The sequence below is a fragment of the Protopterus annectens genome, chromosome 3.part1, assembly GCF_019279795.1.
Source record: "Protopterus annectens isolate FY-2018-M chromosome 3.part1, PAN1.0, whole genome shotgun sequence".
In the NCBI taxonomy this organism is placed as follows: Eukaryota; Metazoa; Chordata; order Ceratodontiformes; family Protopteridae; genus Protopterus; species Protopterus annectens.
The window spans coordinates 694,897,348-694,912,013 of NC_056732.1; the positions used below are offsets into that span (position 1 = coordinate 694,897,348).

General features: G+C 43.5%; 1 protein-coding gene across 1 annotated transcript in view; it reads right to left on the reverse strand.

Moving 5' to 3' along the window:
* The window catches only part of TMEM71 (transmembrane protein 71), a 449,505-nt gene that overhangs the window by 152,973 nt on the left and 281,866 nt on the right, over nucleotides 1-14,666 (reverse strand). The window contains exon 6 of the mRNA XM_044067053.1: nucleotides 3,808-3,886. Within this exon, the coding sequence (XP_043922988.1) occupies nucleotides 3,808-3,886 (79 nt within the window). The remainder of the gene's footprint in view (nucleotides 1-3,807; nucleotides 3,887-14,666) is intronic.

Sequence of the window (14,666 nt, forward strand, 5' to 3'; positions counted from 1 at the left end):
AACAACCTGGACACATGAAGGATGTGAGAGAACTGCCTTCAGTTCCAATATATATCTACATTTCTCACAAGTGCATTCTGTGTCTGGTAACAATAAAAGGTTGTCTATGAGCATAAAAGAGTTCCTACATTGCCTCAAAATTCCCAGTGCAAGCACACTGGCAACAGAATGGATACAGACATGCTATGGTCCCACTAGATCTAGAATTCAAATAGGATGATAAGTACATTAAGTTCTGGGTAGTATGCTTGCTATGAAACAGCAACAGTAGCTTGGATGCTTAGCCTGCAGCTACAAAATTTAGCAATAGTAGTTTGGTATAATGAGAAAGAGTAGCACAGTTGAACAAAAATGAAAAATCAATAATTCTCTTAGTACTACATGGCAAGAAATGACACAAGTTACAGGCATGGGTGCCATGAAACTCAGCAGGTATTATAAAATGAACACGACTCAGGTTACAAACACAGGTGCTACAAGAACTAACTACCTAGCAATGCAGGGGTACAGGCATGAATGCCACAACTGTTTATGCAAGGTTGCAGACTGCTGCTCTAGGTGAAGGTAACTGAAGGCTAGGTTTCAGATGATCTGAATTACTCATATCATGGGTTAATGTACAGTGCAGCAATGCAATACAGTAGAATATATAGCCAACAGAAAGTACCAAGCAGAGCTTTTATAAACAATAGCAGGTGCATGCAACCCACTGCAGCACCAACTTCAGTTGTGTGCTACCTGCAAATATTTTTTGCAATGATAGCTAAGAGATCAAGGAGGAATTTAAAACCAACTGCTTGCACCTATGGAGTTTATGGTGGCCTGCTGCTGTACACCACAAAGCTCCTTGGGACTAGTGGAAGGTCAAGCTAAATCTGGTTGGTAAATGTAGCAGCTAGTTATGTGCAGTTTACAGCAGGATAGCCAAGGAATTAAGACGGCAAGTTTAAAGTTAACAATCAATCAGGAAATCATTTGTACTAAGGCCTGAAGCAAGTACATACCCAGGAAAACCACCACTTTCCTTCTCTTACAGAAAACACATCAAAAAGTGTTCTGTTCTAAAGGAATACAATTATTGTTATGAATGAACAGTAGTCACAGGCTAACAGTATTTTACACTTTAACAATGTATAGAAAGCGGTGGATCTACAAAGTGTATAAGGCATAAAGAAAGTAGATGCCCAGAACACTAGCAATTTTCCATCTCCTGTAATAGCAAAAATTGTTCTAAGTGAATAAAACTCTGGCACAATTAAGCAGTAGTTAAAGATCAGCAGTGATGACTATTTGTACTGGTCTAAGGAGATCACTTAGGACTCTGCATTATGATGCCTGGTGCATATCTCACTCTTATTTATCTGGGGGCTAGTTCTTCTTCAGGAAGATGTCTACTATGTACAATATAGCCTGGTTGGAAAGGATCTCCCCTCAGAAGGAGGCATCCAGAATAGATTGTCTAAGCTACTCCTTAATGGAGGAATGCCTCAGACATGTCATCCCACAGCAAAGGCCTGAGCCTGCTGCTCTGGCTGTAGCAGCAATACAGCCACAATTACAGTAAACTCATGGTAGCACACTGTGGAAGCCACAGACAGAGTCCTGAACACTGCCTGAGTCCAGGGCTTAATCAGCAAGGGAGGACTGCAATCTGGACAGGTGAGAAAAAACAGCTAAGTGATCTTAGCTCCAGCATGGCAAAGGAAGGCACATTCCTGCCCACCATGTTGAGTACTTCACACTACTTGTCAGACAGCAGAGTTCCAAGGTGTGTTCTCTAGGTTTTCACTGGACTGAGAAGATCACTTAGGAGTCAACTTTATGATGCCTAGACACAATGCACTCCATTTAGCTGGGCGTTATTCATCCTCTTGGGAGCCATGGAAGCAGAATATGTGTTCTTGCAGTATATGTACACGGCATCTAGAATGATGAGCTCCATGTAGTGGCAATGACTTGGGGCTCCTTCTCCTTATTCTTCTTCTCTAGACACTCATTCGGGTATTTTGAGAATAGAAGCAGGGCTCACAGGTCCTTCCATAGTGGATTTCATCAACATTAAAGTTTTCCCAAAGGAGGGCCCATCTGGGAAGGAGGTTACTTTATGTTTATCTAAACTGGGGAAAATGCCCTCTTCATCCTCTGACTCTTCACAGAAAACAATGGGATGATGAAGAAAACACTTGTCACCCAGTGTGAACTAAGTGTGCTTATGAAGAGGAAACATCTTGGAGCTAGACAAGTGATAGGCAGGCACTAGATGGCAGCTGACATGATGCCAGCACTGAAGGACATGCAAGCTAATGGTGGCATGAGGACTTAATAACCTTATATCAGGCCTGATGTTGACATAAGGCCATGGTCTATAAGGATAAGCTCCCACACCCACAGGGACAGATCCTACTAGACTTTAATCATCTCAAGTCTATGGCCTGAACCACATATCTTTGAGCAGGACAACTCAGTAGACCCTCCACTTGCAAGACCTGGAGGTGGCTTAGGGAGAATAGATCTCATCACTGACAGCTGCTACTGAGCTTTGGTGTAATAATTTAAAGGGACATTTCTCTAGGATTAGCTTATTTAGTGGTAGGGTCCAGACAGTCAACAGATTCTGGCACAAAGTAACATGCCAGAAGGCAGTCCTCAAAGTGACTGCCAAGGGTGTACCACTATTGGGCCACTTTGAAATATGATGATATGACGGATAGACATAAACTCAAGTGTCCTCATTAGGTGAGGGCAAGAACATAATATACAAGGAGTAGGAGTCCATATTAACCCTTACATCTAGGAAGGTGAGATCATTGCCTGTCCTCCATTTCTCTTACGTTTTGATGGTGCTCTGGTAAAGGCCTGTTGTTTCATGTGAGACCCTCCTGTCAGTCTTTGAAATGGGCATTTTCCATCACTGCCATTCAGCAAGAAGCAGGACAGGGCAGAAACTACATCCTTCCTGTTAGTGCAAGTGGCTTGACTGAATTGCTAGCACCTATAACAGTAGTTCACAGCATGGTCTTCCTCTAGGTAGAAGAGAAAATGCCACTGTGGGCCATGTCCCTTAATTTGATGCTCTTGAATATTTAGATGGCTTTAGGTATCATATTTGAAAAAAATTACATGATGAACATCAGGACTGAAACTGGAATGCTACAAGAGGCAGCAAAGAACTGGAATGCTCATGGGATAGGCATGCTCTACTTCTGGGAGAGTGGTGTTATGACATGTGTCAGCATAGGTTGTGCACTTCCCAGACTTGGGCATGTTTGAGAAAAATAAGCTGAACTGAAGTGAAAATAGGAATAGTCTCAATTAATGACTTACTGAGGTCCCAATTGTAGGCACAATGAGAACACTTCATGATGTTACTTCTGAATATTATTACTGTTACACAATTAGTTATCAATACAAGTTACCATCCTTAAAGTTATAAAATACCGTAATAATCACTACTGTGGGAGTTAGCAAGCAAAAGAATGAAAACCATCATTACATTTTTGTAACTTAAAAGTAAATAAACTTCAGAAGTTCTCTGTTTTCATTAACCAGCTGCAGACAGTTCCTGAATAACATAAACACATACTTCTAAAATTATGCTTTTCAATATCGCTCTGTGCTGTGCAGTGTTACATTTTTTAAAGTAAGTCACTTACCTATAGCATTTGTACATTCAATAAAAAGTTAACATATTACACACACACACACACACACACACACACACACACACACACACACACACACACACACACACACACACACATTATTTTGGTTATATTTAAAACACTTCTGCCTGTTAAAGGTATTTACCTTGCAAAAATAGAGATGAACAAACAAGCTGTAAGAGTTAAAATCATCCAGTAGTACAAGGTTTGCGAATCTTTAGTCTCTGAAATGCAAAAAGGAAAGGGCAATGGTTATTTTATAGATTAGGTTTACCTTCTCTGACATACTACAGCATGAACAGCAGTTGAAGTTATGTAACAATATTGTTGACATTGGTAATAAAGCATTCTTAACATATTTTGATCAAGACCCAGCTTGTAAGTAGTACTGAGATAACTGTACGTTATCATCTGAGTTAGTACAAAAATAGCAACTCTTAAGTGTCTTATTAAATGATCAGGAAAATCTACACCTTACAATAAAGACAAAATTTCAACCACTTACTTGCATATTTAATGCCGGTCTGACTCATCTGAAAAATCTAGTATGTGCACTGACTTTTTTGGTAGCCCTGACTATGAACCAGATGACCCAAGGCACAGGAGGTACCAGATGGGGAGGTAGAAGAATTATGAAGAACAGCTTGCTTGCCTCTCATTGGAGGAAGGGTTTGGGGTGAGCATCCCGGGATTAGCACTCTGCCAATAATCCCTAGTCTGCCTTCACGTGAGTTGGGGTGATGGGAAGTAACATTACTCACGGGAGTGGCTGACAGATCCTCACACAAACCCACTGTACACCACCTCCTACAGCAGATGATAGAAAAATAAGGCATAGGGGGAAAAAAAATAACTTATGTCTTACCATAGCATTCCATCTGTGTTGTTGATCTTCTTCCATTCATCACTGATGGGGTTCGGTTCCCTCGGAACCAAGTCGGCCTAACACCAAGCTTGCATACACCAAAAACTCTTGAGCTAAGCTGCTACCCACAGTGCTCTTCTCCCACTTACCTCAGATCGAGTTTGCATGCAACATATAGAAGTAAAAGCAGAGGCCATTTCTACGCAGAAACCCTAAAAACACCACAAGGACCCATAAGATCCACCAGGAGCCTTTGGTGGGGGACAGAGGGTGGGATGTGATGAATGGAAGAAGATCAACAACACAGATGGAACATTATGGTAAGACATAACTTCTTTATCTGATGTTGTTAATCTTCTTCCCATTCATCACTGATGGGATAGAATCCCAAGCTACTTGAAAACCTGGGTGGCCCTTAGGGAAGAACATTCCTGAGAACCATTGAGCTGAAGGCCACTCTTCCCCTGGAGACCAGGTCCAACTTGTAATGTTTGATGAAAGTATGGGGTTTAGCCCAAATAGCTGCTGCGCAAATGTCGTCCATGGAAGCTCTGGAGTGAAAAGCAACAGAAGATGCAATGGCTCTCATTGAATGAGCTTTGACATTAACAGGTTTAGATTCATTTGCTTGTGAGTATGAAAAAGTAATACAATCTCTGAGCCATATTGATAAAGTGACTTTTGATATGGCACATCCCATTTTTGGTCCAGAGAAGGAGATGAAAAGTTGATCCGACTTGCAGAAAGATTTAGTCCTGTCTAAGTAAAAACGCAATTGTCTATGTACATCCAATGAGTGCAGACAATATTCTCCTTTATTGGAATAATTTGGGAAAAACACTGGGAGCTCAATGGACTGGTTGACAGAGGAATCAGAAATTACTTTGGGAAGAAAAGAAGGATTAGTACAAAGAGATACTCTGTCTTTATGAAAAATTAAATACGGACTCTTGATGCATAAGGCTTGTAGTTTCGATATCCGTCTAGCTGATGTGACCACTACCAAAAAGAAAGATTTCCATGAAAGAAATTTAAGGTCACATTTTGCAGCAGGCTCAAAGTGGGGTAAAGAAAGAGACTGTTAATACCAGAGAGAGATTCCATGTCTCTACAGGCCGCCTGATTTGGGGTCTGCTATGGAAAACTCCATTGAAAAAGGTCTTGCAAATGTTGGTGGAGATAAGTGGAATGCCTGCTAGACTGGTATGAAAATTGGAGATAGCTGCCAAGTGGACTCGAATAGTGGAAGCTGATGCTCCACTGTCGAAAAAACTCAGAAAGGTATTGAAATATAACAGATGCAGGAGCTGAGAAGGGGTCTAGCATCTGTTTTTTAGACCAGAGAGTGAACCTTTTCCACTTATCTCTGTAGAGTTTTCTGGTGGATGGTTTATGGGAGGCCAGAATAATATCATGAATAGGTGAGGAGAGGGATTCCTGCCTGGCGACTAACAGAAGTGGAGAAACCAAGCTGTCAGCTTCAGAGTGGACAGATTTGGGGGAATCAACCCTTGGGGGTGAGAGATTAGGTCCTGAAGAGTGTCCAGGATCCATGGAGGTTGTAATAGGTGAGGCAGCAGAAAGGGGAACCACACTTGTCGAGGCCAGATTGGGGCAATGGGGATCACCTTGCATCTCAACCGAATTGCTTTCTTTAAAAATAGAGGTATTAAGGGAATTGGAGGATAAGCATAGAGGAGACCAGTGGACCAATCGTGAGTCAAAGTGTCTCTCAGTGACTCCCCTTCTGGGGGAAAAAGGGCAAAGAAGCTGCTGCATTTGTTGTTTGAGGGGGAAGCAAAAAGATTGCAGAAAGGCTGGCCCCAACGGCTGAAAATTTTTGCCGTCACATTCGGATTGAGAGACCACTCACGTGGAAGGAGGATGCATCTGCTCAGCCTGTCCGCAATCACATTGGAGCTCCCTGGGATATGTGTTGCTATAAGAAAGTGGTTGAAAGCTATTGCCCAATGCCAAATTCTCATGGGCTCTCAACACAGGGGGTAGGATTTGGTCCCTCCTTTTTTGTTTATGTACCAGACTACTGACATATTGTCTGAATGGATCACAATCGTTCCCGAAGGAAGGAGCGGATGTAGTGCCTGCAACGCCAACAGCGCTGCTCTCAACTCCAGACCATTGATATGCAAGTTGGTTTCCAAGCTGGACCACGTGTCTTGGGCGGTCTTTCCCTGAAAGTGCCCCCCCACCCTATCAGGGAAGCATCCGTGGTCACCATGGCGTTGGGTTGAGGGGTCTTGAAGAGGCAACACCAAAGGATTTCGTCTGTCCTCATCCACCAAAGAAGATCTTGCTTACAGGAATTGGTGATGAGGATCTGTGAGTTTAGAGGGTGAAGATTTGCCAACCACTGGGACAAAAGGAGCCATTGTAGCAGTCTCATATGTAATCTTGCCAGAGGAACAATCTGAATGGCTGCAGCCATAGACCCCAGAGCCTGTAGAACTTCTCTTGCCGACACCTTTCTCTGACAGAGTATCACTTATACCTGTAATCCTAACCTCTGAAGCCTAGGCTTGTTCGAGTATTGAATACTGCTCCTATAAATTCCAATTGTTGGGTAGGATGAAGACTGGATTTTTCCCAATGGACTGTGATGCCTAGAAACTCTGCCAGTGAGTTAGTGTAGTGGAGGGCCATAGTCAGTAGGCGCTTGGTGGGGGTGGAGAGGAGCCAATCATTTAAATATGGAAACACCTGGAATCCCTGAAGTCTCAGAAGAGCTGTCACCACTGCTAGGCATTTCGTGAACACTCTGGGGGCCATCAAGATACCGAATGGCAGGGCTCTGAACTGGTAATGATTGGCTCCTAGCTGGAAGCAAAGGAGACTCCTGGAGCGTTTGTCCATTTTGATGTGATAATATGCATCCCGGAGGTCTATCAAGCACATTCAAACATCCTCCCGTAGAAAAGGGAGAATGGATTGTATAATGACCATACGGAATTTGGTTTGAACCACTGACTTGTTTAGTTGGCTGAGATGCAAAATGGGTCTCCAGTCCCCGGTCTTTTTTGGCACCAAAAAGAATCTTGAGCAAAAACCGGATCTGCATTGGTCTTGTGGGACTGGTTGGATGACTCTTTTTTGACACAGCTTTCTTATCTCTGAAGCTGCTTCTTCCCTTTGACTGGGTGGAACATCGGGAAGGTACTTTGAAGGTTTTGGGCGAGATATTAGAGGGATGTAATAGACTCTGGAGATTATTCTCTGCACCCACTGATCATTTGTAATAGAGTGCCAGGCAGTTTAGTGCAGAGAAAAACGAGCCCCGGCTGCTTCCAGAGGAAAGCAATCGGGCAACGCTTCAGAAGCGTTGATAAGATCGTCCGGAGAAAGAATCCCTGTAGTCTTGGTTTCAGGGATCCCCTCTGCCCCTAAAGGGGCATCTTCCACCATTGGAACCCCCTCTGCCTCTGGGGGAATCCTTTCCATGTGCATTGCAGAAAGGGCCTTGAGATTTTTTGTGCCATATTTTCCCACTCCTCTGGTTCCTGGAAAAAGAACATTGAGATTTGGAAAAATGTAGGCCAACAGCAGACAAGGTCTTTCCCTCCTGTTCGCACCTGTCCAGTGTGTCCTTCACTTTAGAATCAAACAAGGTGGATGGTTCGATAGGGGTGTTCGAAAAGGAGGACTTGAAGGAGTCTGCAAGGTCACAGATGTGCATCCAGGCATGGTGTCTCATGACTATGTCTGCACTCTAGCCACCCCTTCGGTTGCATGGGAGAGCAACCTCATGGACGAGTTGGAGATAGACTCAAGAGTGTCAAGTTGAGAAGCAACCTTGTCGTGTGCCCCGTCAGAAACTTGACCCGCGAGGGCTCCAGAAAGTTCGGCGATCAGATCCCTTTGGAGCCTCATAAAATGTGCCAAGTAAATCAGAGACCTGATTGCAAAGGTCGCTGAAGCAAAAACTCGCTTCCCTAGTCTGTCCACAGCCTGGGACTCTCTGTTGGGCAGGTAGACAGTAGGACTTTCCTCCGCAAGGTCCTTTTTCATGACTGCCGCCACCACCATAGCATCTACTGGCAAGCATCTAGACCAGTGGGGATGCTCCTCTGGTGGTGAAATAATCTTGTCTGGTCTCCGGGTAATGGCCTCAATAGAGTCAGGGTTCTTCCATGCATGCTGCACAACAAGCTGGACTAACTCATCGGCAGGGGGGACACACCCAAGAAGTAGAAGGCTGAGAGCAGAAAGCCTGCAGGAAGACGGACTCCGAGGAAGGATTGCAGGGCTTCCAGCCACCCCTCTGTTTCAATATTTCCAGGATGTCTCTGAAGGAGACATCAGGGGCGACCGTGGGGACCCTTCCCCATCATTGTAGTCCATATCCTCTGTGAGAGACTCCTCTGGAGAGTCAAGGTGTTTCCTCTTACATGCCTTCTTCTGAGGGGGTTCTTCAGTGGGAATGTCTGAAAAAGACTCGGAAGGGAAATTACCCTGGACAGGGGCTTCCTGAGGTTTGTAATCTCGGTGTCCTGGGGAGGTGGCCCATGGTAGCTGTAGCTCAGAGGGAGCAGGGGGAAGATCCGATGTAAGAGGAGTGCTTCCAGAAGCAAGCACCCTCTCCATCACCCAGAAAGCTGGTGTGCCTGAAGAGGAATGGGAGCCTGGAACTGAGTAAGACAATCTCGGAACTGGAGTAACACCCCGCTCCGTGCGGCCTGCTCCCAGTGATGGAGCCTCAGGCAAGATTGGGGTGGGTGTTGCCCCCAGATCCAAGGACGGAACCAATAAAAAAACTTGGAACCATGCTGGGAACCGAGGGTTCCATGCCCTAACCATGAGACTGAGGAAGGGACGGTTCTGTAGGAACAGAAACCCAAAGGGGAGGCCTTGGAGCCTCAGAGAGGGTCACTGTTGACGCTGAGGAAAGGGTTTCCACCAAGGACGTCGGAGCTATGGGCCTCAGAACCAATGGATCCGAGGGAGGAGAATAAGTGGGAGTCCTGGGAGCATTGGACCCAAACCCCGAAGTGGAATGAGTTTTAGGAATGTTTGTTATCCCTCTGGCTGTCAACAGCTGATCCAGCAGGCGCACCACATCGAATTCAGACAGACTCCTGGTGGACCTTACAGACACTCTAGAGGGGGAGTCAGGCCAGTCCAGAAAAGAGCTATAAGCCTGACCTAAGAACCGGTCCAATGAAGGGAAGTACTGGGTCTGTAGTGCTTGAATTGTCGGCACTGAAAGTTCTAACTTGGAAACAGGCACTAGAGGAACTAACGGTGCTGAGAAAGGACTCGGTGCCAAAGAAACACTTGGGGTAGAAGTTATTATCAGCTCCGTGGGGATCGTTGGAACCAACTTCGGTGCGGTGAGATGTGAAGTCGGTGCCAAGACTATCGAAGGCAATAAGGTCGGAGCCGCAGTCATTACTGTAGTTAAGTCTGGTGCTGTAAATGTTGGTGCCAAAGGTGGTGCCAACGTCGAAGTTATCACAATGTCCACAGAAGCAACTGGAGCTGAGCTCAGAATAGAAGCAACCTGAATATTCGGGGCCAAGGAAGCAATCTTATGTTCCGTAGAAGACTTGTAGGCCTTGTCTTTGTGGGACTTACCCTTATCACCAGCTGGTGAAGAGGGATTGGAATGTGGATGTTTTTTGTCCTTTACTGGAGGGGTTGAGACCTCCGACACAGAAAGGGCCTCTGAGAAAGGTGAGGATAGCAGGCCTTTCAAGATAAGCTTGTTTTTTCTCTCATTCAGTGTCCGCTGACTAAAACTCAGACAAATATGGCAAGGAGGTTTCACAGAGAGGTGAGAAACCCTCAGACAATAGAAACAATCATTGTGTAAGTCGCTGTTGGGGAGTTTGCCATTGCAGGAAGTGCAATGATTGAACCCCGAAGTCATCAGACATATCCAACACACAAAAAAGCACTAAACAAATTACTGATAGAAGGTAGAGAAAGGAAGTAGAAAAAGAGAGATACCAACGATGGTATCAAACGATACCACAAGGGTAGGAGAGGGCGTTACCAACAATGGTATAAGAAATACCTGAAGGGTAGAGCTAGATAAAGAAATAGGGTAGGAAAAAAAAAGAGATTAGATCAGAAAAGGTTCAAAATACACTAAAATTTGTAAAAAAATATGACACTTAGCTGGAGAGCTTGGTGAAACACTGCTATATGGCTGTGCGGCAAACGAGATCTGAGGTAACTGGGAGGAGGGCATTGTGGGTAGCAGCTTAGCTCGAGAGTTTTTGGTGTATTCGAGCTTAGTATTAAGCCAACTTGGTTCTGAGGTCTCGGAACCGAACCCCATCAGTGATGAATGGGAAGAAGATTAACAACATCAGATGAAACATTTCGATGGCAGCTTTGATGACAGTCACACTGTGACTGTGCTCCTGCCTCATAAAAGGGAGAGAAAAAAAGTGACAATGGCTGTGGTGGTGACTTACTTGTTCAAAAGGTGTGCAGGAGATAAAAAAAATCCATTTATACGTTTATCATATCAAGAGTACACAAGAATTCTTAAAAAAGATTAGAATTTTTCAACCCTCTGTGATGTCTCCTCTCTGGGCCAGTAATCAAGAAGTCTGAATCCTCATCACTGATAATGGACAGGGATGTTTACTTGGAACAAAAATGGATATACCCAGTATTACCAGATGCAGATATCTGCATCAAGCACAGTTTCCCTTAAGAGCACAAAGGAAACACACTCACTCCGGGGTCTGGATCTCTCCTCTCTCACCAGGACCCCAGAGAGACTCACCACTGGAACAGCTGTAGAGTTGAGTCCGCAGCTGACACATCCACTCATGGAAATTTGATTTGCACAAACAGACACACACACACATACACACACACACACACACACACACACACACATACACACACACACACACACACACTTGGGAAAGGCTGGCACAGATTTACTAGTTATGCCCCCTTCTGCCCAGACTATAAGGTAGTTTCACTGCCACCAGACACTCCAAAGCCAGCTACTCTAAGGCTCTTACAAGGGAACCCAGTCATACTGACTGAAATTAATATTAACACAAATGGTAGTGTTTGACCAATTCAGAATTGGCCACAGAGTCACCACATAGATATACATACTGACAAAGGTTAAACTATTCTCTAAAGGACTAGCCACAATGAAAAGTTTAAATATATTTAATAATAAATAAAGAACATCAAAATACTAAATATCTATTTACAATAAACACCAGACTTTCAGTCACTGGAAATATTAAAACAACACAGATAAACAGATTCATACAGATAAAGAAAAACAGTGCTTAACTAATCTCACTATATTTTTCTGTCTGATCTAGGGCAGTGGATATGTAGCATATGCCACCATAGCTATATGGAGTATTGTAAAGAATTAGATGTCATTTGCATATCAAACTAATTTGTACAGATGCTTGTGCTGAAAATGTATTTGTAAGGCTGCTTGTGTTAAAATGTACCAACAGTGTGTCCTGCTGGACAGCAAAGAAATATACATTTATATCAGACTGTGCTGTTGTAACTGGGGAAATGTATATGTGTTAACACAAGATACTGGAGGAGAAGTCATTCATCTCAGTCCAGCTACTATGAAAAATAGTACGAAATTAAATTACTTAATTTAGGCCATAAAGATTGTATATTACAGTTTTGACTGCAGCCATAGACAAAATGTCTGTGCCAGAGAATGGTTTATTTGCTCCTGTAAAAAGAGTGGCAGTGTTTTATTGATTTATGATTTTCAAAAGCTGCAAGAGAGCTAGGAAAGGGGATAGTATAGGAACGAGAAGTCAGATGACCAGATGTGTGTGCTGTCATTCTGTAATCAAAACAAACCAAGCACAGGAGAAGCAAAGGGTTATAACGGTATGTAACCAACAAAACAACAAAAAAAACCTGTTCGATCCACCATGGCATACATGCAAAATTTTATTAGTAAAATGAAAAATTTTGGATAAGCTCTTTCAAGCCAAAGCTCTTTTTTTGTTAGGGAACAGCGACTTTTTTTCTCTGGGAAAAAATCATTGTTTTGTGTGTTCGTTATTGTGTGGTTTCGGACTTTTGGGTTCGATATTACATCGTTCGAACTTATACAAGTTTGAAGATGTGATATAGACTCGATTTTCTTCCTCCTGTTATACAGCCTATTGATTTTGTGATTCTACCAGGCTGGCTTGTTTTTTGAGTTAGTTCTGTACTTCTTCCTGGTGGGTGTAGCTGCCTCTATGCAGCTATTAACATGCTTGTACATGGTTTCTGTGAATAGTTCTGCGTAGGCAGCAGTGTTTTCAGGGTTTATGGGGGCTTGAAATTTTGCCAGGTTCTCACTTAATAGCAGGAGGTTAGCCTTAGAATAGTTCCTGAATATTCTATGTTTAGCTGGGGGTCCAGGTTTCATTTTTACTTCAAAGGAAACCATTCTGTGGTCTGACCTTACCAGGGAGGGCATTACAGTAGGGGGTGTCTAACAGTCTCCCATATTAGTGAGGACCAGATCCAGTATGGCCACACCCCTGGTTGGTGTATTGACTATCTGGTCCAGGGAGTTTGTGTTTACAAAATCCAGGAATCTCTGTGCATGTACATTTGGTGCCATATAGGATTCCCAGTTAATAGTGGGGTAATTAAAGTCACCCATGAATACGGTATTGCGTTTGATGGTTAGTGTTTTTAATAAGTTTAAATACATGGTATGGGTTTCCTGGGTCATAGCGGGGGACCTATAGCTTGTAAGGAAGTGGTACTGGATTTTACCCATGGTGATTTGAACATGGAGCAGCTCAAGTGCATTGTCCTGTTTGACCAGCCTTGAAGTATATTTACTTTTGATGTTAATAGAGACATCTCCACTTTTACTCCCTGCCTGTGAAGTAGCTGGCCTAAATGTGTGAAAGGCACCTTGCACTGTTGGTGTGCTCTCCACAGCTTTCAACCATGTCTCAGTGACCCCACAGACATCAGCATTCTCTAGAGTAAAGAGAGCTTCTTGGGCATGGAGTTTTTTGTTTACACTCCTAGCATTGATCAGTAATACATTTAGATTTTCTTGATTTTGATTTGCTATGTCAGAAGTACTTTCAGTTTGACATTGTCTAAAAAGGCACTATGGGAGAAGACAATGTTTTAGCTAATATTCGAAAGCCTAGGTTGGAAAGGTGCAGACCATCCCTGGCAAAGCAGCATGGTTTGTTGACCATCTCCTTCCATGCTGACAAATATTGCACCCCCAGTGAATGACAGCAGAAACTAAGCCAGTTATTAAAGCCAATCAACTTTTGTTCATATTGTGGCATCATCCTTGGAGAAGGTAAAATGCTGCTCAATGCTAGGCTCATACCAGCCTGAGACACATATTCTGAAAGCTCCATATAGTCTAAGGAGGTGCAGCTCAGGTCATTTACTCCCATATGGACTATGACTGTGCCATATTGGTAATTGTGGTCCAGTCACCTGAGATCATGGGTAATGTGGTGGATCCTAGCCCCTGATAAAGCAAATGATTGTAACTTTCTCCTTACTCAGCCTGGTGAGATGGACATCAGTGTGTCTCAAGATGGAGTCTAGAATGACTAGAATGTTGGATTGTGTGTTGGCTTGCCTTATGGGTTTAGAGATAGAGCCTCCATGAGACGTAGCTCTATCTGTTGATGTGGGTGTTCTTTTGAAACAGCACATTTGGGGCTGCTGAGGGTATTTGTTATGTGTACTTCGTCCAGGAGGTCTTTGTGGTTTGGGAAGGTTCTCAGCATACGTGAATCGATATGTCTGTTTTAAATTGTGCGTGATGGGTGCAGTGTGTGTACTACTGACAGCCTTATTGACATTGAGAACTTTTATGTGAGATCTTTGCCTCCAGCTACATTGCATAAATACATCTCTCACATACCATATCAATTTGTTTGAGAATTAACTGGTTGTCAGTAAACATGAGGCAATTTCTACATTGCCTTACAATGCCCATATCCACCAAGCCGGTAACAGAGACAGTAGGAAAGTTCATATCCATGACAGCAGACCCTTTTTTATTGATTAAACAGCTGGAGTGAGAATATCAATCACTATTAGGAGTATCCAGTTTGCCCACCAGTTTGCAACTATGTGGGCAGTGCTTGTCACTGCAAACTAGTTGTCCTGTGTGCAAC